At 45.6% G+C, this 26,675-nt stretch overlaps 1 protein-coding gene across 1 annotated transcript in view; it reads right to left on the reverse strand.

Annotated features, from left to right (window-relative positions):
• The window catches only part of grik5 (glutamate receptor, ionotropic, kainate 5), a 62,535-nt gene that overhangs the window by 23,350 nt on the left and 12,510 nt on the right, over window positions 1-26,675 (reverse strand). The window contains exons 6-8 of the mRNA XM_056286119.1: window positions 19,816-19,920; window positions 15,645-15,752; window positions 2,611-2,814 (exon numbers count right to left, since the gene is read on the reverse strand). Coding sequence (XP_056142094.1) covers window positions 2,611-2,814; window positions 15,645-15,752; window positions 19,816-19,920 — 417 coding nt within the window. The remainder of the gene's footprint in view (window positions 1-2,610; window positions 2,815-15,644; window positions 15,753-19,815; window positions 19,921-26,675) is intronic.

Consider the following 26,675-nt stretch of genomic DNA (forward strand, 5'->3'; position numbering starts at 1 on the left):
AGATAGCAAGAGATCGAGAGAAAGAGCGAGCGAGAGACAGAGATAGCGAGAGAGCGAGAGAGAGCGAGTGAGAGAGCGAGAGAGTGCGAGAGAGAGAGAGCGAGCGAGAGACAGAGATAGCGAGAGAGTGAGAGACAGCGAGTGAGAGAGCGAGAGAGAGAGTGGGAGAGTGCGAGAGAGAGAGAGTGAGAGAGCGAGAGAGCGAGAAAGAGAGAGTAGTGAGGGTGAGAGAGATATATAGAGAGGGGAAAAGAGAGAAGTGGGTTTAGAGATCTTTACGAAAATAGAAAATAGAAAGCCACTCGACACTGCGGCTGGTGGACTGTTAGACGAGAGCTGTGTTTGGTAAAATGTCCTTTCTGCCGGTGACAAATGGAAAGTCCTCCTATCCTCTAGCAAATAAAACTGGAAATGAAATGGGGAAGGAAGTGCACAAACACACACCCACACACACACCCACACACACACACACATTCCGCCATATTAACAAGGCTAATGGCGCCACATTAGCGGGTGGTTGGGCACTCCACCTGCATAAAACCTTGCCGATCTCTGGCCTCTCTACCCCTCTTCTGTCTCTCCAATTAGAAGCTAATTGATGAACATGGGCCGCTAATTAGAACCGAGTGATCAGGTGACGGGGGAGGCAGGGAAGGAGCGAATGGGGCGAGCGGCGAAGCGCCAGTGTGGCGGGCCCCACACGGGGACGGCAGCTCTGGTAATTGAAGTTATCATGCGTGTTAATTATGCGGGGGAGGGGGCTCTCATTAGCTTGCCTAGCTTGTCTGTGGCATCTGCAACGGGGCTGGACACAGAGAGACGGGGACAGACGGACTCGGGACAGTGGCGCGTTACAGCGAAGGGGGGAAAAGATGGTGCAGACTCTTTTTAAGCGGTGCTACCCGCTCTCTTTTGGGGAATTATCAAGTCAGGTTTTGTCCTAGATAAAGAGTCTTACTCCCCTCTGAGGGCAATTTGAGACACTGGAAGTTACAGCAGAGTGGAGGTTTTGGGCTATATTGTGTGTGTGTGTGTGTCTCTGTGTGTGTCTGTGTGCTTGAGTGTGTTCATGCACATGTCTGTGCAGGCAATTAATTCAGCATTTTTCCCTGTGAGCATTACTTTGCCTTTCTGTATTATTTTTTTTTTTGTGGACGTACACCTCTGTGTGTGTGTGTGCGCACAAGTGCTGGTGTTTGTAGCTATATTTGTGAGGCTCATTTTGAATTTAACCGTATGAGTAAGGACATTTTGGCCAGTCCTCACTGGCCAAAATGTCCTTACTCATACGGTTAAATTCAAAATGTCCGCTTCTCCAAGAGTCTATTTCAGAGTTAAGGGTTTGGGTTTTCGGTCAGATTTAGCATTATGTTAATGTTAGTGAAGGGGTTAAAGGTTAAGATTATGTATGTAGTTACGATGGATAAGGTTAGGTTAAGGGGCTACGGAGCAGTGGTGGCTGGCCAGTACAGGGCGCCGGGGCGCCGCCCCCTTCAAACATCAAGAGAGGAAAATCTACTAAAACATGTTAAATATAATTTAGTTGTATAATGCAAATAATTATGAAATAAAAGTGTTTTCAGTCTGTCAGCAGCCATTAAATATTGGTTCCAAATGGTGTTTGGGTGATTTCTGTCTGAATACATATACGTCCTGGGTGAGGGGCTCCGGCCCAACGATACCTTATGTAAGCCCTCAGACCTTTGGTGAGCAGGTGACCTGGGGCTGCTGTCTGATTGGCTTCTTCAGATTTTCCAGGGGGTGCAGTTCTGTGCCGCCCCAGACACGCCCACTTTTACTAGCAGCGAATTGGTATTGTTTTAATGTTTTTTGGTCTAATGTGATTGGACAATTTTCGTGGCTGTCAATCATGTTCACACCCACCACGATGCCTACGAACCCTGATAAAATCTATAGGTTACATCGTCCTTCTTAATGACTCTGTGACTGTGTGGACATTTAAGCAGCTGCCAGGTGTGCTGCGCCAAGGTAAATTGCGCCCCCCCCCCCCCAAAAAAAAGATTTTAGTACCACCCACCACTGCTAAGGAGTGAATGCAGTCAATTCCTGGCAAGTATAGAAAAACAAACATGGGGGCGTCCAGGTGGCATGGCAGTCTATTCCGTTGCCTACCAACATGGGGATCGCTGGTTTGAATCCCCGTGTTACCTCCAGCTTGGCCGGGGCGTCCCTACAGACACATTTGACCATGTCTGCAGGTGGGAAGCCGGATCTGGGTATGTGTCCTGGTCGATGCACTGGCGCCTCCTCTGCTCAGTCAGGGCGCCCTGTTCAGGGGGGAGGGGGAACTGGGGGGAATAGCGTGATCTTCCCACGCGCTAGGTCCTCCCGGTGAAACTCCTCACTGCCAGGTGAAAAGAAGCGGCTGGCGACTCCACATGTATCGGAGGAGGCACGTGGTAGTCTGCGGCCCTCCCCGGATCGGCAGAGGGGGTGGAGCAGCGACCGGGACGGCATGGAAGAGTGGGGTGATTAGCTAAGTACAACTGGGGGAAAAAAAGGAGGGGGACCCCCCCCAAAAAAGAAAATAAAAACAAACATTCTGTGTGTGTGTGTGTGCACTTGAGGGTGTGGGTATGAGTCCCTCACCCTGTTGATGAGTTCTCCAACCATGCCAGTCCAGGAGCCATTGGGCTCCGGAGCGCCGTACAGCCTGTCATCCACCAGTTTAATCCTGAAGGAGAACTTCAGGATGTCCGCCAGCTCCCTCAGCATGTCCACGCAGAAGCCCTCGTACTGGTCGTTGCCCTGGAAGTCCTGGTAGTTGCCTTTGCGCATCACATACGGGTTCTCCTGAAACATAGAACACGCACACAAAAGATTCCCGTGTAAAATCACGCACATCCGATATGACTGATAGCTGTTAGCTGACAACTGTCGAAACCGATAAGAAGGAAATCCCTTTGTAAAAAAAAAAAAGGGCAAAATTTGAAGGTTAATATCAGAATAGAAATAAAAACCTGGTTGTGTTGTTGCTTTTACAATGTCGATACTAAGATGAAGTGTCGCTATTTACAAATGAACGGAGAAATATTTGTCGTTTTCACTTGGGCACGCTGGATCCCCACAGGAATCCAACCAAATGCTGATTCTGATGGTCACAAAACAGCTGCTCCAGAAGGCTGCAGAGGACCGCTGGCACATTTAGTGAGACGAAGGGCCCGTGAGTGTGATAACAATGGGGTGTTTTTGTGTGGCGCTGGTGGTTTACTTTGGTGCATCTGTGCCATGTTAACCTGAAGGGGCAACATCCATCCATCCATCCATTATCTGGACCGCTTACCCTGCTCTCAGGGTCGCGGGGATGTGGAGCCTATCCCAACAGTCATTGGGCGGCAGGCGAGGAGACACCCTTGGACAGGCCGACAGGCCATCACACAGCCCCCCCCACACACACACACACACACACACATTCATACCTAGGGGCAATTTAGTAATACCGAGTCATCTGACCTACATGTCGTTGGACTGTGGGAGGAAACCGGAGCCCCCGGAGGAAACCCACGCAGACACGGGGAGAACATGCAAACTCCACACAGAGGACGACCCGGGACGACCGCTGAGGTTGGACTACCCCGGGGCTTGAACCCAGGACCTTCTTGCTGTGAGGCGACCGCGCTAACCACTGCGCCACCGGGACATCGTGTGAGATGTTAAATTTTCAACATGACCTTGATAGTACGGCAAAACCTTTGAGGATCTTGATCAACAGAAAAAAACATCTGACCGGCTGACTCCCGCGACGCTGTTTTCTCAAGAGTTTGAGGAATGCTGCGCAGAGACCATATGCAATATACTGTCCGACCTTTTCTTATGATTTTTTTTCTCCCCTTTTTCTCCCCAATCGTATCTGGCCAATTACCCCCCACTCTTCCGAGCCCTCCCGGTCACTGCTCCACCCCCTCTGCCGATCCGGGGAGGGCTGCAGACTACCACATGCCTCCTCCCATACATGTGGAGTCACCAGCCGCTTCTTTTCACCTGACAGTGAAGAGTTTCACCAGGGGGACGTAGCGCGTGGGAGGATCACGCTATTCCTCCAGTCCCCCCCCCCGAACAGGTGCCCCGACCAACCAGAGGAGGCGCTAGTGCAGTGACCAGGACACATACCCACATCCGCAGACACAGCCAATTGTGTCTGTAGAGACGCCCGACCAAGCCGGAGGTAACACAGGGATTCGAACCGGTGATCCCCATGTTGGTAGGCAACGGAGTAGACCGCTATGCTACCTGGACATCCTAATGTGGATTTCTAAATGCACTTTATAAGTAAATTAAGTTGACTCAGTTTGACGTCACTTCCCTTTGCGTCTACTTACAGTATCTATTGTGTTCCAGTAAGGAGGGGCCCACGGACTGAGCAAGTAAAAGGTGCTTGTTCAGTGCTTCTAGAAGGCTCCAAATGGGTTTTATATAGACTGTTGTTCGTGGCTTTGAAAGGTGAGTTCTTGTTTATAAAATACTACTGGACTCGACCTTAAAAGGGAGGAAGTCTCTCTCACCGCTGGTGGCACAGAATCTCTATTGACTGTTTCTCTTGGCACCAAACACAAAGAGCGCTCTCCTCCAGATGTCCTTCTTGGTTTCCAGCTAAACCTTTGCCACAGTCGCCCATGTTGTAGACAGGCACGAACTGGCCGTCTGGAGCGACTGGGAGATTTCCTGGTGGGCCCCAAGACACAATGGGATGGTCCATTTCATTTTTATATATATATACACTACCGTTCAAAAGTTTGGGATCACATTGAAATGTCCATATTTTTGAAGGAAAAGCACTGTACTTTTCAATGAAGATAACTTTAAACTAGTCTTAACTTTAAAGAAATACACTCTATACATTGCTAATGTGGTAAATGACTATTCTAGCTGCAAATGTCTGGTTTTTGGTGCAATATCTACATAGGTGTATAGAGGCCCATTTCAAGCAACTATCACTCCAGTGTTCTAATGGTACAATGTGTTTGCTCATTGGCTCAGAAGGCTAATTGATGATTAGAAAACCCTTGTGCAATCATGTTCACACATCTGAAAACAGTTTAGCTCGTTACAGAAGCTACAAAACTGACCTTCCCTTTAGCAGATTGAGTTTCTGGAGCATCACATTTGTGGGGTCAATTAAACGCTCAAAATGGCCAGAAAAAGAGAACTTTCATCTGAAACTCGACAGTCTATTCTTGTTCTTAGAAATGAAGGCTATTCCATGCGAGAAATTGCTAAGAAATTGAAGATTTCCTACACCGGTGTGTACTACTCCCTTCAGAGGACAGCACAAACAGGCTCTAACCAGAGTAGAAAAAGAAGTGGGAGGCCGCGTTGCACAACTGAGCAAGAAGATAAGTACATTAGAGTCTCTAGTTTGAGAAACAGACGCCTCACAGGTCCCCAACTGGCATCTTCATTAAATAGTACCCGCAAAACACCAGTGTCAACATCTACAGTGAAGAGGCGGCTGCGGGATTCTGGGCTTCAGGGCAGAGTGGCAAAGAAAAAGCCATATCTGAGACTGACCAATAAAAGAAAAAGATTAAGATGGGCAAAAGAACACAGACATTGGACAGAGGAAGACTGGAAAAAAGTGTTGTGGATGGATGAATCCAAGTTTGAGGTGTTTGGATCACAAAGAAGAACGTTTGTGAGATGCAGAACAAATGAAAAGATGCTGGAAGAATGCCTGACGCCATCTGTTAAGCATGGTGGAGGTAATGTGATGGTCTGGGGTTGCTTTGGTGCTGGTAAGGTGGGAGATTTGTACAGGGTAAAAGGGATTCTGAATAAGGAAGGCTATCACTCCATTTTGCAACGCCATGCCATACCCAGTGGACAGCGCTTGATTGGAGCCAATTTCATCCTACAACAGGACAATGACCCTAAACACACCTCCAAATTGTGCAAGAACTATTTAGAGCAGAAGCAGGCAGCTGGTATTCTATCGGTAATGGAGTGGCCAGCGCAGTCACCAGATCTGAACCCCATTGAGCTGTTGTGGGAGCAGCTTGACCGTATGGTACGCAAGAAGTGCCCATCCAACCAATCCAACTTGTGGGAGCTGCTTCTGGAAGCGTGGGGTGCAATTTCTCCAGATTACCTCAACAAATTAACAGCTAGAATGCCAAAGGTCTGCAATGCTGTAATTGCTGCAAATGGAGGATTCTTTGACGAAAGCAAAGTTTGATGTAAAAAAAATCTTATTTCAAATACAAATCATTATTTCTAACCTTGTCAATGTCTTGACTCTATTTTCTATTCATTTCACAACATATGGTGGTGAATAAGTGTGACTTTTCATGGAAAACACAAAATTGTTTGGGTGATCCCAAACTTTTGAACGGTAGTGTATATATATATATATATATGTTTTTTTTTTGACTACTTAGGTTGGGGTTTTTTTTTCCCCTTTTATTTCTGGGTATTTTCTTCATTACAGGAACAAGAAAAAAAGCAAACCACAAACAGAAAAAAACGGGAGGTCATGGGACGATCAAGAAACCACTTAAGTAGAATGTCTCATATACAGTACTATACTTACAATAACTATGAGCTATCCTTCTCATTGGCCAAATAAATACACAATTTCCCGCGCCGTTTTTCTCCCAGTTCTTTTTGGAGTCAAACAGAGTGAGTCACCTGTTCTGAAAGATGTAATTGTTTGACAATATTGATGAGGAGTCCAACAGCAGGACTATTTTTCTGAAGCCAGTGTTATGTAATGGCCTTTTTAGTTGCCGCCAGCAAGACCTTCAAAAGACAGACATCAGCTGTACTTAGGCCATCAGGGACATGTCCAAGAAACAAGGATGAGAATGTAGCACTGATGCTAAAACCCAGGGTTTTTGAGGCGATAACTCATACTTCCTTCCAAAAAGTCTGAATGGAGGGACACGACCACAAAACACGAGCGTGATCGACCACGATTCCTCCACATCCCCTCCGGCAGCTCAGCTGAGCGCCGGTTTGTTTGGACTTCTGTTTACGGGGTGGTAAAAAAGTGGATCTGGTTTTTCCAGCAGAAGTCTCTCCAGGTCCGGGAGTTGGTGGAGGACGATTGCATTTTCCAGGCATCCGACCACATGTCCTCAGTTACTTCAGTGTCCAGCTCTTTTTCCCATCGTTGTTTCACATAGTCTGTGGAGTCCTTATTCAGTGATGTGATGCCATAATATATCTTACTTATAAGATGTTTGTTGCTTTCTGAGTTAGATGCGTCGATAAATACACGAATAAGAGCCGGAATCTCTCTTGGATTAGAAGCTTTTACCTTTAAAAAGTAATGACGGAGCCTGTAAATACCTATAAAAGTCCTGCCTCCCCAACCGACATGTCTGACATAGATGATCAAAACTGTCAAGCTCACAGTTTTCAACAATCTTGCATATGGAAGTGACACCGTTGTTTATATCTACCGTCTAAAGATGCCGGTGTAAAGTCAGAATCATATGCCAGCCAGCTGAGCAGGTTAGCTTCTCTCTCGACTTGGAAACGTTTAACCACTTCCCCCCATACTTTCAATGAAGAGAAGGTTGGTGGTTTTGAATTAATGAGCTTCACGGCCCAAGTTATTACAGCTGTACAGCCCGTGTTGATAATGACTATAACCACAAATAATAATCACCATGGTTACTGCAAGCAAGACTGAACTTATGCTCACATAGTAAGGCAGGTTTATCATTTAAAGTGATACTGACATCAAAATCTGAAAGTTCCTGTTGATAGGCTGTGTTCAGAGTTGGAATGTGACCACGGAGAAATTCAGTGGCCAAAACAGCACGTCTGCAGCCTCTCTCGAGAGAGAGCTGTGATTGGCTGTAGATGGTGTCCAATGACAAATTGTGCCTGTGAATACGTAGACACCAGTCTATTTGCATATAGGGTGTGTCCGTAGCGAGATGCTATAAAACCACGGAGAAGCCGTTCTTTCACCCCCCTCCTGCTAGCTACTTGGCTCGAGTTTGAGCTATTTTGCTGAGATTTTATTATTGATCTTGCTACGACGTATTGCTATCTATCTATCTATCTATCTATCTATCTATCTATCTATATATCTATCTATATATATATATGTCTATCTATTTATCTAAATATCTGTTATCTATCTAGCTAGCTAGTTAGCTCAGTGATTCAAATCCTCACACCACTGAATTTCTCATTTTTTTCTACGGCAAATGACGAGCGGTACCGAGCCCCACCCACGCAAACACGAGCCAAACCCAAACGACCACCCGGGAAGACAGTAGCCAGTAGCTTTGAATTCATGAAACTACACCTATTTTTGGTTATGATTCAAAACCCCCAATGTTAAAAAAAATGTGTTCAGAAAGGGCATGTCAGTCTCTCTTTATCTGCTCTGAGTCTGCTGAGTTTACAGACTGGCTTCGCTTAATGCTCTCTCTCTCTCTCTCTCTCTCTCTCTCTCTCTTTCTCCAGCAAAAAAGATAATGCTAGGGGTGTCCGGGTAGCGTAGCAGGCTATTCCGTTGCCTACCAACACGGGGATGGCCAGTTCGAATCCCCGTGTTGCCTCCGGCTTGGTCGGGCATCCCTGCAGAGGCAATTGGCCATGTCTGCAGGTGGGAAGCCGGATTTGGGTATGTGTCATGGTCGCTGCACTAGCGCCTCCTCTGGTCGGTTGGGGCGCCTGTTCAGGGGGGGAGGGGGAACTGGAGGGAATAGCGTGATCCTCCCACGCGCTACGTCCCCCTGGCGAAACTCCTCACCGTCAGGTGAAAAGTTGCAGCTGGCAACTCCACATGTATCAGAGGAGGCATGTGGTAGTCTGCAGCCCTCCCCGGATTGGCAGAGGGGGTGGAGCAGTGACCGGGATGGCTCAGAAGAGTGGGGTAATTGGACGGGTACAATTGGGGAGAAAAAAGATAATGCTATCTAATGTGTCCTCGTTTATTCGGGATGAGATACTGGTGAGAGATTTGTCAAGGCATGGGAAAAAATTTTCCCCCGATGAAAAAAGTACCGTCAGGGTGTAAACCGCCCCGGCTGCAGCGTGTTGTTTCTCACAGACGGTTTGTTTATATGATTCTCAATAACAGGAGTGAGGAGCTGAATCTGGCGTTCCAAGTTAGGAATTGATGGTTTTGATTACATTCTGTTTGCAACATGAGAGATCGCAAAATGTTTTGGTCGTGGTAAGGAGGGACATCTGATCAGGGCTGGTCCGGAAAAAGCATCAGGTTCTAATGAGAAAGCCGAGGAGGCAACATCAGGAGAACGGAACCAAACAGGTTCAAACAGCAAGGATGGGGTTGCTGATGAACAGAAAAGCCAAACCTGTGCCGGCGATGAGAAGTTACACAAACAAGAGAAATGAAAAACAAAAGAAGACAAGTGGAGTTCACCAAAACAGTTAGGAATGTGAGGCTGTGAATCAGGAGGAGAACAAAACGGACAATTGTGTGTAACTGTGGCAGGGGGTCTCTTGGCTGATGATGAGGAGGCTGACATGGAGTGTGAAGAGGCCAGTCTCAGAGTACCACAGCTTAAGAGAAAACCCAAAAGTACCGAGTGGTTCACAGACAACAACAAAAAAAAAGTGACGGTAAAGGAAAAGGGAAACAGCCAGCCAAACAGAAAACAGCTGAGTCGGAGTCCAGTATGGAAGATGACTGTGCTGCTGATAGTGAGAGTGAAATAAAATCTGCTGCAGAGAAACCTAGAAACTGCAGCGAAGCACAGGCTTCTGCACGGCACGATGGCCCAGTTGTTAGAATTCTTGCCTCACAGCAAGAAGGTCCTGGGTTCGAACCCCCAGGACGTCCCAGGTCCTTTCTGTGTGGAGTTTGCATGTTCTCCCCGTGTCTGTGTGGGTTTCCTCCGGATGCTCGGGTTTCCTCCCACCATCAAAAAGACATGCATGTTAGGGTTAATACTCCTGCATGTGCCCCTGAGCAAGGCAATGGAAAGAAGAACTGGAGGTGGTCCCCGGGCGCCGCAGCTGCCCACTGCTGCCATACAACAGGATGGGTTCAATACAGAGAAAACATTCACTGCAAGAATACAATGTCAAATAAAGTGGCTTTCGTTCTCTCTTATAGAGTAGAAGAAATAAAAAATGCTTCCTACAGAAGACAAAAAGCACGAAGGGTGTGAGAACGGAAGACCATCGGATAAAGAAATATTTCTACAGTCAGACAGCTCTCGGATGAGGAGTAAGGGAAAGGGAGGCTTTACTGATCAGCAAATTTACAGATGGAAGATGATTGGTCAGAAATTCAGACAGGAACTCAACAATGATGATGATGATGATGAAGAAACAGGTGAGGGCATTTCGTATCAGTTCTAACTTAATGTTGCAGTTTTTTAGCTCGACCTTCTTCCTCTCGCCCATGAGCAATTTTAAAATGGGTACTCTCAATTTAAATGGGGCAAGAGATGAGAGTAGAAAAGAGTTGGTTTGTCTGAGCTGATGAAGTTAAAAGGTACTGATGTAACATTTGTACGCGAAACACACAGTGGCGGTGTAAATGACCCTGAATGGAGGGCAGAATGGGGCTGGAGAAGTGGTTGTGAGTCATAAGAGCTCAGCAAGTGGGGGAGCGGCCATTCTCTTCTCCAAGAGGTTCTTACCTGCTTTCTACGAGATGGAACAAGTGGCGGAGGGCAGCTTCACGGTGGTTAAAGCCAAGTTTGAGTGTCATACTGTGAGTTTCGTTAACGTTTATGTTCCTAATACAGGGCACGACAGAGTTTCGTTTTAGAGACTTTAAATAACAGTCTGAATAATTATAACTCTGTTGATTATTTAAACTTGGGAGGATCATTTAATTGTACCCAAAATGATAGTTTAGACAGGAATCACATCGCGCTTCATTTTCCTTCACAGCATGTACCGAGCGAGTTAATTCAAACAAATGACATAGTAGATAGTATATAGAGAAGATTTATGGTAATAACAGACAATATCCATGGGCTCTTACTAGGGCTAATTTCATTTCTTTGGCTAGGTTAGATAGATTTTACCGTTTTAAACATCGGTTCAGTGTTTTGAAAATGTGTAAGATCGTACCTGTAGGTTTCACTGGTCATTCCCTGGTTATTTGCGATGATTTACTTGTAAACATAAAACCGAAGAGTGCGCAGTGGCATTTTAACACCACTTGTGATCTTAATTTTAAGGATGTTTTTTGAGTCTTTTGGAATGATTTTAGAGATAAAAACCAAAACTTCACATCATTGAGAGAGTGGTGGGAGTATGGTGAGGCAGCTCTGTCAACAGTACACTCTCAAAGTTACGAGGGACATTATCTGGTCTATGAGTGATCTGAAGATGGAAATAATGGCACTCCAAAGATTAGCAGAATCCATAGGAAATCGAGGACATATTGTAGTCCTCAAACCGAAAAAACTAGTCTTGCAGACATACTGGGCACTAGAGTTCAAGGAGCTTTAGTCCGATCGAGATTTCTGAGTGTGAATGAGATCGATGTGCCATCTAAATTCTTCTTTGGCCTTGAGAAGAAGAATCGCCAGACCAGATTATTGATGCATGACGCTCTGAGGAGTTAACAGAGCCACAAGAAATACGGTGACAAGCAGCGGAGTTTTATTCAAAGCTGTGCAGCAGCGAGTGTGAGGAGAAATAGGAGATGTTTGCCTCTTCTGGGGAGGGCTTGCCAAAGGTCTCCAAAGAAGACAGTGTTGGGGGCGCCCCGGTGGCTCACCTGGTAGAGCATGTACCACATAAGGCCGAGTCCTTACCGCACCGGCCTAGGTTAGAATCCGGCCCTTTGCTGCATGTCATCCCCTTTCTCTTTCCTGACTCTCTCTCGACTATCGTTATCTAATAAAGGCAGAAAATGCCAAACAAAAAACGAATCTTAAAAAAAAAAGGTAGACAGAGTTTATCCAGAAGAACCGCTGGTGTTGTCAGAACTGCATGCAGCTTTGCAGGGCATGGATGGAGGAAAGGTGCCTTGCGTTGGAATTCTATAAGACTTTCTGGAAGGAAATTGGCAGAACTTCTTTTCTGTGTTGAGTGAAGGTCTTAAGGGAATATTGTTGCCTTTAAGCTGCAGAAGAGCAGTATTAACTTTACTGCCAAAGACAGGAGATCTTCATGACATGAAGAACTGGCATCCTGTTTCGCTCCTGCGATCTGACTACACGCTCCTGTCCAAAGCTCTGGACAATGGACTGAAACAAGTGATGGATCAAATCATTCATCAGGATCACGCGTACCGTGTGCCTGGTAGGTCTATCTCAGACAATGTGTCTTTAATTCGAGATGTTTTGGAAGTCTCCAGTTCATTGGGTTTTGATATTGGGCTCATTTCATTGGACCAAGGAAAGGTATTTGACCAAGTTGAACAGATCTACCTCTGGAAGACTCTGGAGTGTTTTGGCTTCAGCCCAGGTTTAATGCCATGATCGTTTTGTACCAGAACATTGAGAGTGTACTGAAGATAAATGAAGGTTTGAGTGCCCCTTTCAAAGTAAACAGAGACATTCGACAGGGCTGCTCTCTCTCTGGATTGTTATACGCTATTTCTATTGAACCGTTGTTGCACAAAATGAAGAATTATAGTGAGGGATTGTCTACCAAACTGTGACAAAAAAAAAAGAACAACAAAACTTTTTCTATAAATCTATTTCTGATTTCTCCCAATTTAGTGGCCAATCGATCCCTATTTTACTTCAAACACCCACCCTCGCCAACTGCATCTCTCCGGCCGGCAGTCTCGAAGGAGACGCCTCCCCACTTGATAAGGCGAATCCAGGTCGAACCACTGCTTTTTCCGACACACAGAGACGCAGTCATGTGACAAACACAAGCCGACTCCGCCCCCCTCCCGAAGACAGCGTTGCCAATTATTGCTGCTTCGTCGAGTCCGGCCATAGTCGGATCTGACGAGACCGGGGCGCGAACCCCGGTCCCCAGTGGGCAACTGTATCGACACAAAGCCGATGCTTAGACCGCTACACCACCGTGGACCCGAAACAACAAAACTTGTTTTGCCAGCTTATACAGATGAAGTAGTCATCCTTGTCAAAAACCAAGCAGATGTTGAAAAATTATATAAGGTTGCTCATGAAGTCGGTGTGATTTCAGCTGCAAAGGTTAACTGGGGGGGAAAAGTGAAGCATTAGCATTTGGAAATTGGAGTGGTGGTTTTCTGAGCCTGCCAGGGAATTCATCATGGAAACGATATGGTTTTAAATATCTGGGAATCTTCCTTGATAATGAGTAAATTGGTAAGGGGCCTGTCCAGGGTGTCTCCCCGCCTGCCGCCCAGTGACTGCTGGGATAGGCTCCAGCATCCCCGCGACCCTGAGAGCAGGATAAGCGGTTTGGATAATGGATGGATGGATGGAAAGCGATGAGGAATTTGGATGCTTTCATTCAACAGTGGCACTACAATCATTTGATTTGTTCGGTGGTGGATGATGACTTGGTTTTTGATAATGCTTTTGGATAAAATTTGTAAAATCAAGTGGTGCATGGATTGCAAGATATCTATACTGTTATCACAGATTGTCTCTGAGTCATGGACTTCAATGAATTCCTTACGATCACTATGTGATTTAGTTTAAATAAAGTGGAAATTTAAAATCAATCCAATCTCTCTCTCCCTCTCTGACCGACAGCCTCTGGACACCGAGCTTTTCGGATTAGGCTCAGCAACTTTTATCCCCGAGTTTGTAAGTATTCTGTCTAACTCTAAGAATCATGGCCTTGTTTTCGACTATAAATTTTCTGTTGCCCCACTCGTTGGCAATTTCTCTGCTGAGGCAATATTTATACATTGTACGGCTCATACTGCAACTGGTCAGGGTGCATATTTCTGTGAGTTATTGTCATCTATTTCCCCACTTGTTGGCTGTCGCATACCCGTGTCGAGGCCGTTATGTTGGTAAAGTCATTTTTCTAATACAGACATGTTGCATTCTTATTCGCTGTAAGGTAATACTGCTTTATAGCTGACAATATGATTGACAGATAGCATCCATGGTCATTGGTAGCTGTGTTACTCCTTTTCATAGCGGTACTGTTCGCTCTACATTCACAGATCACTGTGTTAATTTCATGGTCATATATGGTCATGAGGGGCGGCACGGTGGTGCAGTGGTTAGCGCGGTCGCCTCACAGCAATAAGGTCCTGGGTTTGAGCCCCGGGGTAGTCCAACCCTGGGGGTCATTCCGGTTCGTCCTCTGTGTGGAGTTTGCATGTTCTCCCCATGTGTGAGTGGGTTTCCTCCGGGTGCTCCGGTTTCCTCCCATAGTCCAAAGACACGTAGGTCAGGTGAATCGGCCGTACTAAATTGTCCCCAGGTATGAATGTGTGTGTGTGTGTGTGTGTGTGTGTGTGTGTGTGTGAGACGGCCCTGTGTGATGGTCTGGTGGCCTGTCCAGGGTGTCTCCTCACCTGCCGCCCAGTGACTGCTGGGATAAGCTCCAGCAGACCCCGAGAGCAGGATAAGCAGTTCGAATAATGGATGAATGGATGGATGGATGGATGGATGGATGGATGGATGGATGGATATGGTCATGAGAAAGCACATCACTGCAAATGCATTTCTCAAGTTTCTTTGCAGTACTGTGTGTGAGCAGACATACATACGTGTGATGTAACATTGTCTTGATGTAATGGCAGGGACACATTATACTCCTAATCCATTCCCAGGAGTATATATCACTTTTCTTTTTTGGGGGGGGGGGTTTCCCCCTTTTTCTCCCCAACTGACCTTTCGCAAAGTCCCGCACCCCTTAGTTACTGTTGCTATGCCCGTCAAGCATTTCAGAACTATCCAGGAAGTAGCCGGAAAACACCAAAACATGAAGGAAGAAATCAGCGCATTGTGTGGGTAAAAGTAACAGTAATAATACGTTAGCTGTATTAGCTATCAATACTAGCTAGTAGCAAGCTTAGCTTGGAGCAGGCAGGTATTTTTGTTGATTCTGGATGGATTAAGCTGGCCATGGGGTCTGCTATACAGCCAAATCTATTGCCCACATTGCGCTTCTTGCGTTCTGGGTTTCGGGAAGGGAAAGAAAATGACACCCCCTCCAGACTTTTCACATATCTAGTATCCGATTTGCAGATCCCATAGGCACACAGTTTCAGCGTTTTGTTGTGTGTTTGAAAGCTTGACGGACCGTTGCTAAGGTAGGATTGGACAAGCACCGCTCTGGGGCGGTACTTTGCGAAAGGTCAATTTTATCCGGCCAATTACCCTACTCTTCCGAGCCGTCCCGGTCGCCGCTCCACCCCCTCTGTTCCCCTCTCTAGTGCGTGGGAGGATCATGCTATTCCACCCGCCCCCCCCCGAAAAGGTGCCCCGACCGACCAGAGGAGGCGCTAGTGCAGCGACCAGGTCACATACCCACATCCGGCTTCCCACCCACAGACACGGCCAATTGTGTCTGTAGGGACGCCTGACCAAGCCGGAGGTAACACAGGGATTTGAACCCGCAATCCCCATGTTGGTAGGCAACGGAATAGACCGCTACACTACCTGGACGCCCCGTATACATATATCACTTTTCCTGGTGTTTTACAACAAAGTGTCCAGAGAGAGGCAACGATGCGGCATAAACTGGGACTCAGCCAGCACTGTGACAAGAAAATAAATTTGACCCGCCCAGCGTGGCGGTCCAGAGGGGAACGGCGACCTTACCAGTATGGTGGTAACAATGAGGGTCTTGTTGGCCAGCGTCTCTGAAACGTTGATATCCAGGCTGGTGGAGTTCATTGCCAGGGTATTGTTGGAGTACCAAATCCCAATCTGAATGAAGAAGAGAAGCAGGCAAGACATAATCAACGGCTGCTGCGAGACACAAAACGCACAATCGAGATCCATCTCCAACCGCTGACATCCTTCTGCAGGAACAGAAGGCCGCCGAACATCTACTGCAACTTAATAGGTGCAGCAAGTAACATCAATCTATCGTGGGCCATTATCTAGAGCGTCTTTGCATGTTTATCGTTACAGAGCGCCCCCCACAACGACAAGGAGTATACCCTCGTTGATTTAACTGTGCCCATTCAAGTGATAAGCCTACTCACAGGCAGGAAGGGCACAGAGCAAAGAAAAGAGGACAAACAAAATAACAAAAAACATTCATCGTCCAGAGAGTCATAGCCGCGTCTGTCTTCCTTTAATAACATTGTCCTTAAAGGGCACAGTAAACGGCGAGCATATCTTTGCTTTATGGGCGCAATAAAGTGAGTTTAAGATACACACTAAGTATGCGATAATGGCCCCGAAAAAGTGTGTGGGTTGTTTTTTGGGGCCGATGAGGAGGGAGGTTGAAGACTCGAAACTTTCGGAGGCAGTTCTACTGGAAATAATACTGTAAAGCTTTCAATAGGTCAAGTGAGAGGTAATGGCGTAGCAGACAGAATCGCGGCGCTTTCCGTGCTACTTTTCCCTCCGCCTGCCCTGACATTTAAGAGAGGTGTATTTCTCCGTGAGTGAATACTCCTTCCTATAGAGCAGGAGCCGCTGTGCAGACTTCCCGAGATAAAATGTTAACTGTGGGCAACTTGGTTTTTCAACACCCCCCCCCCCCCGAATTTAAGCCCAGACTAGATTTATCATCAAGTGGCATTTTGTGTTCACGTGAAAAGCCAGCTGGCCTGTGCTGGATCCTTCTGAAACATATTAAAGGGGGATCGGCACAAAACGCTTTCTCCAGCCGGCGAACCGTGATGCAGTCGCACCAGTCTGGATCTGTAGTGACATGTGCACTTACACTTCATTAAATCTTTATTTTGAAGTACATTTTCCATTTTTCATCATGCCCCTCTGTCTGATAATCATAACTGAAGACCACAGCGAGGGAGTTCCATCCATCCATCCATTACCCACTTATCCTTCTCTCAGGGTCGCGGGGATGCTGGAGCCTATCCCAGCAGTCATTGGGCGGCAGGCGGGGAGACACCCTGGACAGGCTGCCAGGCCATCACACAGGGCCCACACACACACACACACACAAACACGTTCACACCTACGGACAATGTAGTATGGCTGATTCAACTGACCTACATGTCTTTGGACTGTGGGAGGAAACCGGAGCACCCGGAGGAAACCCACGCAGACACGGGGAGAACATGCAAACGCCACACAGAGGACGACCCGGGACGACCCCCAAGGTTGGACTACCCCGGGGCTCGAACCCAGGACCTTCTTGCTGTGAGGCGACCGTGCTAATCACTATGCTACCGTGCCGTCTGAGGGAATTCCATCAGGTCCTAAAAGCTTTCCTGGGTATAGGCAAGTGCAGGCAGACCCCCCAGTTCACAAAGCAATAACATATTGAGGGGTCTTAAGGATCCAGTAGTGTTCTTGTAAAGAGAAAGTTGCCAGTTCTCATTTGCAGACTTTCTGAGAATATCTTAGCGAGAAGCATGAATGAGAATTTTTTTTTTCTTTGGAATTTGTTCTCTCTTTTTCTCCCCAATTGTATCAGGCCAATTACCCCACTCTTCTGAGCCTTCCTGGTTGCTGCTCCACCCCCTCTGCCGATCCGGGGAGGGCTGCAGACTACCACATGCCTCCTCCAAACATGTGGAGTCGCCAGCCGCTTCTTTTCACCTGACAGTGAGGAGTTTCACCAGGGGGACGTAGCGCGTGGGAGGATCACGCTATTCACCCCAGTTCCCCCTCCCTCCTCAACAGACACCCCAACCAACCAGAGGAGGCGCTAGTGCAGCAACCAGAGCACTTACCCACATCCGGATTCCCACCCGCAGACACTGCCAATTGTGTCTGTAGGGACGCCCGACCAAGCCGGAGGTAACACGGGGATTCGAACCGGAGATCCCCGTGTTGGTAGGCACTATAGACCACTATGCTACCTGGACACCCATGAATGAGAATCATTTATGACAATAAAAAACTACTGGTAAGGTAGTTGAGGTAAGTAGGACAAGCGTACATCTGATGGCAGAACACATTGGTTTTGTAGCTTGTCAGTTCACGGGTGTGAATGTGTCTTAACTGTATGAGACTAATTCCGGGTGCTCTGCAAACCCCATCTAGGTAAGCCAAGGTAAACATACAGAGGGCGGGACATGCAAAAAACCTCCCTCTAAGGGGTTCCCTCCCACACTGCTACAGTTCAAAACAAGGAAATGTGATTTAGATTAATAATTAAAAGCTGAAATCCGCGATTTCCCTGCTATGTCCCTCCCTACGGCAGCAAAAACAACAAACAAGGTGTAGCAGCCATTCCCATTTATGTGCTGTCAGCTCAGCGGTAAACAGTTACCGGCCGTGTAAAAATGGCATCCTGCAACCCAAGTCAACACAGGCAATCTAGTGTATTACAAACTACATCAAATTATATGGGAACACTAGTGTACTGTGATGTTGCTTGTAAAATTGGTAGAATAGAGTGTAGAATACATAGCAGGTGGAGGAGAGCCTGAAGAGGTGGGGGTATGCACTGGAGAGAAGAGGAATGAAAGTCAGTAGGAGCAAGACGGAGTACATATGTGTGAATGAGAGGGAGGACAGTGGAATGGTGGGGATGCAAGGAGTAGCGGTGACGAAGGCGTACGAGTATAAATACTTGGGGTCAACTGTCCAAAATAACGGGGAGTGCAGAAGAGAGGTGAAGAAGAGAGCGCAGGCAGGGTGGAGTGGGTGGAGACGAGTGACAGGAGTGGCTGCGACAGAAGGGTACCAGCAAGAGTTAAAGGGAAGGTTTACAAGATGGTAGTGAGACCAGCTATGTTATATAGTTTGGAGACAGTGGCACTGATGAAAAGACAGGAGGTGGAGCTGGAGGTGGCAGAGTTGTAGATGCTAAGATTTTCGTTGGGAGTGACGAAGGAGGACAGGATTAGGAATGAGTATATTAGAGGGACAGCTCAGGTTGGACGGTTTGGAGACAAAGCAAGAGAGGCAAGATTGAGCTGGTTTGGATATGTGTGGAGGAGAGATGCTGGGTATATTGGGAGAAGGATGCTGAATATGGAGCTGCCAGGGAAGAGGAGAAGAGGAAGGCCAAAGAGGAGGTTTATGGATGTGGTGAGCGAGGACATGCAGGCGGCTGTTGTGACAGAGGAAGATGCAGAGGACAGGAAGAGATGGAAACAGATGATCCGCTGTGGTGACCCCTAACAGGAGCAGCTGAAAGAAGAAGATTGTAGAATACAAGGTCTCTAACACAAGAATTGCCACATAGTCATCACATTTCAATCCTTTTTCCTGTTTGAATAAAAACCTGTTTGCCACTGCACCAGTGTTCATCTTACCCAGCTGAAAATTTCAACAACGGTATATGGAGAGTGTCTCCAACCATGGTAAATGTAACCTAACGTCATAGTACAAATGGATTAAATAACCATCTATCAATGGAGAAAAACCCCAGATTCAACTTTAAAGCATGAAGAATTTATAACATTTTTAATGTCCTTAAACAAAAATATAATGGGTGGGGAATCTTTGCCAATGGCACATTTTCACCTCTCCAGAATGATGAGATCAACAATGTCAACCAACGCAACGGTGCCAGAATATTTAGAGAGAACGCTAAATTGAATTGATGCTGTAAACCGATTTGATGAAGCCACGCCATCTGGCAGACTTGCTAACAATTATCTGAAACTATTATTTGACCATGTGGTTGCAGGCTTCTTAGTCAATGCAGTCAGATGGTTGGCATCAAACCAGATGTTACAGCAGGGTCTATCCCACTTGGCTATAGTCAACTGGACAGAGAGACAGCCATGACGGGGCGGATGTCTATGTTAAATGCTTCTTTGGGTATTGTGGAATCAGACAGCTTATCTTTTGCCTATCAGCTACCTGACCTGGTTCATGCACGCTAACCCCTGACCTCTCTGTGTCCTCCTCGGTGCTTCTCCAGGATCCTCAGGGTGTAGTTCGTCCTCTGGCCTTTGCTGTTGAACTCCACACGCCCCGTGAGACCATCGTACTCCACCTGACACACAAAGAAGAGACAAGGGAGAGAGACAGAAAGAGAGAGAGAGAGAGAGGTGAGGGATGGAGAAAATGAGAGAAAGGGAGACGGGAGAGGGATGGGAACCGAATTAGGGAAGGGGGAATTTGGGATAGGGATATGGGGAGGAGAAGAGCGGGGGTAAGGGGGAGGAGGGGAGTAGAAGGAAAGGGAGAGGGAGAAAAAGTGGGTGGAAGGTACGGTAATGGTGGTTAAAAAGACATGGAAGAACAAAGGGACAGAGAGAGTGAGATAAATAAAGAGATAAGCTTTAATCTCCACCCTCCTGTATAAAGTCTAACCTTGCTCTTCACCCTATCCATGTTCATTAAGTCAGCAGATACCATCTACAGTGAATAGATGGTGTAACACAGAGGGAGTAAGAGATAGAGAGAAAGAGAAAAAGACACCGAGAAACAAGCACATGGAGCGACGACGGATAGACAGGGCAGGTGAGCAACAGTAGCCCCAACAGAGACTATCAGACTCAAAAGAGCAAGCAGAAAGTGAGTGTGAGTGTGAGTGTGAGTGTGTGAGAGAGAGAGAGAGAGAGAGAGAGAGAGAGAGAGAGAGAGAGAGAGAGAGAGAGAGAGTTAGAGAGAGAGAGAGAGAGAGACTCATACGGAGAAGCAGACTCTGAAACTCCACTTCACAGCTCCCGTCTGCCACGCCACAGCCCAGGTGCTTATCTCCGTGAAGTTGGCACCCCATGTAATCAGAACATGAATAAAAACGTTATCATACATTTGCGCCGCGTCAGCGCTGATTTGTGCCACAAAACTTCTTTTTTTTTTATTTTGAAATTAACCTCTCTAATTTTGTTGTCACACAGAATCTGAAAGGTAGCGACCATGCTTTCTTCCAATCAATATTCTCTATGATGGGCCTCCGATAAAATTTGCCTCTGGGAATTTTCATTCTGTCGTGGAAGATTTCAAGTAGGGGTTTGTTGTTGCATTTTTTTATCTTTTAATTCAAGGCTGACTACAGAGACTTTGGAAACAATATTAATCTTCTCCCTATGTGTCAAATGTCTTTTTATTAACTGCAACAGACCAATTGGTGTAGCTTTAGTTACAGAGTAGAATTCTTTATGCTTGATATGAAAACCATTAGTGTACATGGACTGTTCATAGGAAAGTAAATTACCGGATTCATCAAACATATTGGACAAATTGTTGATACCTTTTTGATGCCATACAGGGAGAAGAAGCGATTTGTCTCCGATTATGTTGACATTATTCCAGATGTAAACTTTGTGACCGTAGACGTTGTGGTTGTAGCATAGCTCCCAAGATAAAACTACTTGTTGATGGAAGATTCATAATTTCACAGGTAGTTTTGTTGGAGAATAATTACACCAGTGTTGTAGTACTCGAGTCCAGGACTCGGACTCGAGTCCGACTCGAGTCCTGATTTTCATGACTCGTGACTCGACTTGGACTTGAGCACTGATGACTCGGACTTGGACTCGGACTCGCGAATTTACTGCATTCGGACTCGGAAGTTGGAGACCCGGACTCTGACTTTTTAATTGATAAAGGCTGTTTTTGTTAGATTTTTTTTAAATAATAGGCCCTATTAAAATATATTGATAGCTATATTAATACTGTAACATTATTCAATTTCGTGTAAGGGCAGGCACGTGTGTTCCACCTACATGCGGATTCACGTGGCGTGCATACCGTCATGTTCAGTAGCGCCAAGATGCCTAAAGAGACGCCCCGAATTGTGTGCTTTGCTTACACAGATTTTACAACAAATTCCAGCAAGATCACTGTTCGATATGTAAACGAACTATTGAGGAGAAGACCGGGACAACCTCAAACTTCAACAGACATCTGTCAAGGATGCACCCAGAAAAGTAAGTGATATGCAGTCAGTTGATGATATGGTTGGTGATCAGTTAACGTTAGCTAGCTAGCTATCTAGCTACGGTAACAATAGCCTCTGAAGTAACTCAACCACTGGTCCAAGATGTTGGGTCGGGTCGTGTGGCGGGTATATCATATCACTAGAACCGTTGGGTCGGGTCGTGTGGCGGGTATATCATGTCACTAGAACCGTTGGGTTAGGTGGTGTAGCGGGTATATCATATCACTAGAACCAAGTGAAATTGTGTAGGTAAGTTAAGTAACGTTACTGTTAGAATGCTAATGCAGCATTGCACAGAAAAGTCACAGTACGGTTCGCTTTCGGTACGAGCGTGCCATCCATCTCACTAATGATGAGTTGGTAAGTAACACGCAGCGTCTTTGTGTTATAGGGAGATTAAAACGGATTTTTCCTATTTATCATTTAGCTAATTACCAAGTAGCATATACTTAACGGAAAAAACACACCACTCTGAACTACCATGTTAGCATTTATCTTAACTAGCAATAACAAATCCGCACATTGCAGGTCTCCGCCATGAATATTCTCCAAGTGCGGAGAAGGAAGAAGTCTAGCCTATATGCATCCACAAATAATGTTGATAAAATGTGCACAACTTTACAATGCAAATAAAAATAATTGTAGGCTATTACTCGCTAAATGGACTAATTGAAGAAAGCTAATGTGGATGCCGCCACTGGTTTTCTTGAGAGCTGGAGACGGTACAAGATTTGACGGATGTGGCATTCCCCCCCCCCCCGATGTACCGAAAACTACCGAACCGTATCGTGATTCGTGACACCGCATAGGCTACTGTAAATATGGGGATATTTTTCTTTGCATATATGCAGCATTGGGTGTGCCAAATTCTAAAAATAGACATGCGCGACGTAGCTTTTGAACAGTACTATGAACTGGCTCTATCTTCTAACAAAATCACACCCTCCCTGACCCATACAGAATAAACATACAGACTCACGGAGGATAGAGAGTTAAAGCTCAGCTAGGTAGCATGTAACATACTTAAATCAATAATTAAATGACTGGGTTTTGCTAATTAATCCCTGTCCTGTTAATCTCATAAATTATGTATCTTTTCTCATACTTTTCATTTATCCAGCTAGCTTACATTAGTTAATCTACTAATATGGTAATGTTAGTTATATAGATAACTAAATATGTAACTTAACTGGTTATGGTTCAAACAACTATGTGTACAATGTGTAACATTTGTATTGTTATTGCATATTGTTATAGCTATAACGTTACACATTTTCTGCTGTAAGAAAGATTACTTGAAACAGTTTGGCATCAGCAAGCTAAAGTGTGTATCCTATCTTCCCCTAGGTTCCAAGAATACCGTGCCTCCACTGCTTCAGATGTGATGCCAGCTGCTCCAGGTCAGAAGACTATCACATCATTTTTAAATGATGGACAGCAAAGGATGTACGACCTCAAACATCCACGTCAGAAGGCTATAAGTGATGCCCTTGTAAAAGATCTAATCATTAAGTGCTGCTTGCCACTCTCCATCATTGACAACGAGGACTTCAAGCCCTTGCTGCATGTCCTGGACCCTCAGTACCGGCCCATAGCAAGATCCACAATTTCCTCTGTGACCATTCCAGGAATGGTGGAAGTCAAGAAAGAACAGATAAAGAACCAGCTGGCAGAAGCATTGAGTGTTGCTGTTACCACAGACATTTGGAGTGATCGAAAGATGCAGTCATTCCTTGGAGTGACAGCACACACAGTGGCAATGGATAAAAAAAACAGGAACTCAGCCTTCAGTCATATCTTCTTTCCTGCAAAAGAGTGCATGGGAAACACTCAGGAGAGAAGATTGCAATGATGTTTGAATGCTGTGTTGAAGAATACCTGATTAAGGACAAGATCAACTTTGTCATAACTGACAATGCATCCAACATGAGAAAAGCTTTCCAGGCCAGCTTTCCCCTAGAGGATCCTTGTGATGCTGAAGCTCATGATCCCAGCACATTTGAGGAGGATGAGGAAATATGGCAAGACCTGATGCCAGAAGATCAACAGACAGTCAATGACACTTTGGCTGAGAACTGTAAGATGCAGAGACTATCATGCTTCACACATTCACTGCAGTTGGTCATAAAAGATGGTCTGAAAGACACCAGTGGGCTGTCAAGCACCCTAGCAAAGCTATCCCGTGCAGCCAACCTCCTCCACAGTGGCACCTCGTTTAAAGACTGCTTTGAAGCGTGTTTTGGTGATGCAACAATTCCAACAGCGAATGCCACACGATGGAATTCCACTCTGAAGCAGGTAAAGGCTTATGTGCATTTAGACATGCAAAAGTTGTCCAGTGTCTTGGAATCAGAGGGGCACAAAAGCCTTATCTTATCCCCACGAGAGTATGCTCAGCTTAAAGAACTGATCGAAGTTCTTGATCCGTTCTTAGAGGCAACCAACCTAACTCAGGGTGAGACTACTGTCACCGTCAGTGTGATTGTGCCCTGTGTCCTCACTGCGCTGTCACCTGCAGGAAATAAGAGGAAAAGCCAGATACTGTGGGCCTCTGGTGAGAGCTCTGGAGAGCTCCTTGAAAACAAGGTTTGCAGAGGTTTTCGGTGCAGTCAAGATACCAGGATGTGAGCCAGCTGAAGGAAGAGGCCCCACCAAATTTCCTTTCACCAATGCCTACGTCATAGCATCTGTGTTGGACCCAGCATTTGGCTTCCAGTGGCTAGAACATGATGTGCAGCTGGACAGTGACATCAAAGATGTGCTGAAGACTGAGATCAAAGGTGAGAAATGTTTTGATTAATGTTAGTTAAGTGATTAACTATTTGATTGTTGTGATGTTTATATCATTGAAGGTGTTACAATAAAGCACATAGACATGTCATTTGTCATGTAGGCCTAGTCAATAACATATTTGTAATGAGTCCCCCATGCCCCCCTCTCATTTTAGAGTATATAAAGGCAGAGGGTGACAAGCAGGACCAGGGGAAGGTGAACTTTCAGAGTCTCCTCCTGAGAAGCAGTTGAGAATGTTCTCCCACTATAGGAGGACTCCCTCCTCCGCCGAGAAGAAGCCGTCTGGCCAGGCTCAGTTGACTGCATACCTCGACTTGATCGCTGAGCAGGACTCTGACTCAGTCCCGTGCCTCAGGTTTTGGCAGCAAAACAAATCCAAATTCCCTACCCTCTATCAGATTGCCACACAGGTATTCTCTATCCCTGCCTCCAGTGCACCCATTGAAAGGGTATTTAGTCATGGAGGCATTTTGATGAGGCCTCACCGTGCAAGGTTGAGTAGTTCCATGCTGTCAGATCTTATGTTTTTGAAATGCAACGTGTATGCTTAAAACTAGTGCCACCAGCCTTTTGTTCCTAACTATTCCTGAGAGACAATGTCTTTTGACTAGTTTTTATGACTGCATTGTATGCTGTGGAACTTACTTCTGTATACTGTTTCCACCATTTGCTAATATCATGCTATGCACAGCTATCAATGTGTTTTGAAGCACATCCAATGTTCAGAATGTCAAAGAAATTCAGACTGTTCTAAAAATGTGTGTGTGCGCGCATGCTTGCGCGTGCATGTGTGCGAGTGTGTGGGTGTGCATTTGTTTGGCTATCGTGTCACAAAGTAAATAAACTCCCTTTGAAATGGTGACAGCTGTGTCATTTTTGTTTAATGTAGACCTTTTTTATTTGTATATCAGATCTTTGACTGTGCCCGAGTGGATCACCGGAGCCATCTTGGAACTCGACTCAGACTCAACCTTGATGACTCGGACTCGGACTAGGGTAATAGGGACTCGACTCGGACTCAGGTAATGGGGACTCGACTCGGACTCGACTTTTCTTTGGTGACTCGGACTTGGACTTGGACTCGAACACTGGGGACTCGAGACTCGACTCGGACTCGAGGTTTAGTGACTCGACTACAACACTGAATTACACATTAATAGGAAATTAAGACCACCAAGTTTGTTGAATATGTGGGTGGGGATAAAATTCCAAACTGAGTTGGGACAACCCATACAATTCTTTAACCAAATTACTTCAAATTACTTCGTTAATGACATCATTAAAGTCTAACATTTCAAGACACCCTTAAGTCTTCTTATTAGAAAGAACAGACTTTTTAAGTTGCTGGGTCTGATTTCTCCAAATAAAGTTGAAGAATATCTTATTCACTTCATTACAAGTCATGACACTTACAAATAGTGAGAGCGATGTGTACACAAATCAAGAAAGACCAACTTTTGTGAGTAAAACTCTACCAAATACTGAAAGACCTCTTTGTAACCACTTATTCAAGATGGTCTTTGTTTTCTTTATTCTTGGATGAAAATTTAAAATCTGTCTGATGTCTGGATTCTGGATGATGTGTACATCAGGGTATTTTACAGTATTTTTTTGCTGGTATGTTTTCAATTATTGTTTCATCACAAATAAATAACGGGAGCAGTTCACATTTAGATATATTCAACCATAGACCTGATGCTTCAGAAAATTCTTTGATAGAATTAACTGCATGTATCACTTGATTCTCATCTCTTAAAAAATTTGTGGTGTCTGCCAGTTGAAAGAGCTTAATTTCTCTATCTAAGATTGTAATACCTTTGAAATTAAGTTCATTAACAATGCTGAGACAATAATTCGACAACTACAAGTAACAAAAATGGAGAGGCAGGACAACCCTGCCAAACTCCTCTGTTTATGTTGGATCTTCTGGACGTCTGCTGACCCAATATCACAGAGCAATTGAATGGAAAGAAAATAATATAAATATAAAGAGAAAAAATAGACGGAACGATAAAACAGAAAGAAAATTGGTTGTGGATATTAAAAGTAACCAAAAATTGGAAGCCATT

Source organism: Lampris incognitus, chromosome 9, assembly GCF_029633865.1.
Source record: "Lampris incognitus isolate fLamInc1 chromosome 9, fLamInc1.hap2, whole genome shotgun sequence".
NCBI lineage: Eukaryota > Metazoa > Chordata > Actinopteri > Lampriformes > Lampridae > Lampris > Lampris incognitus.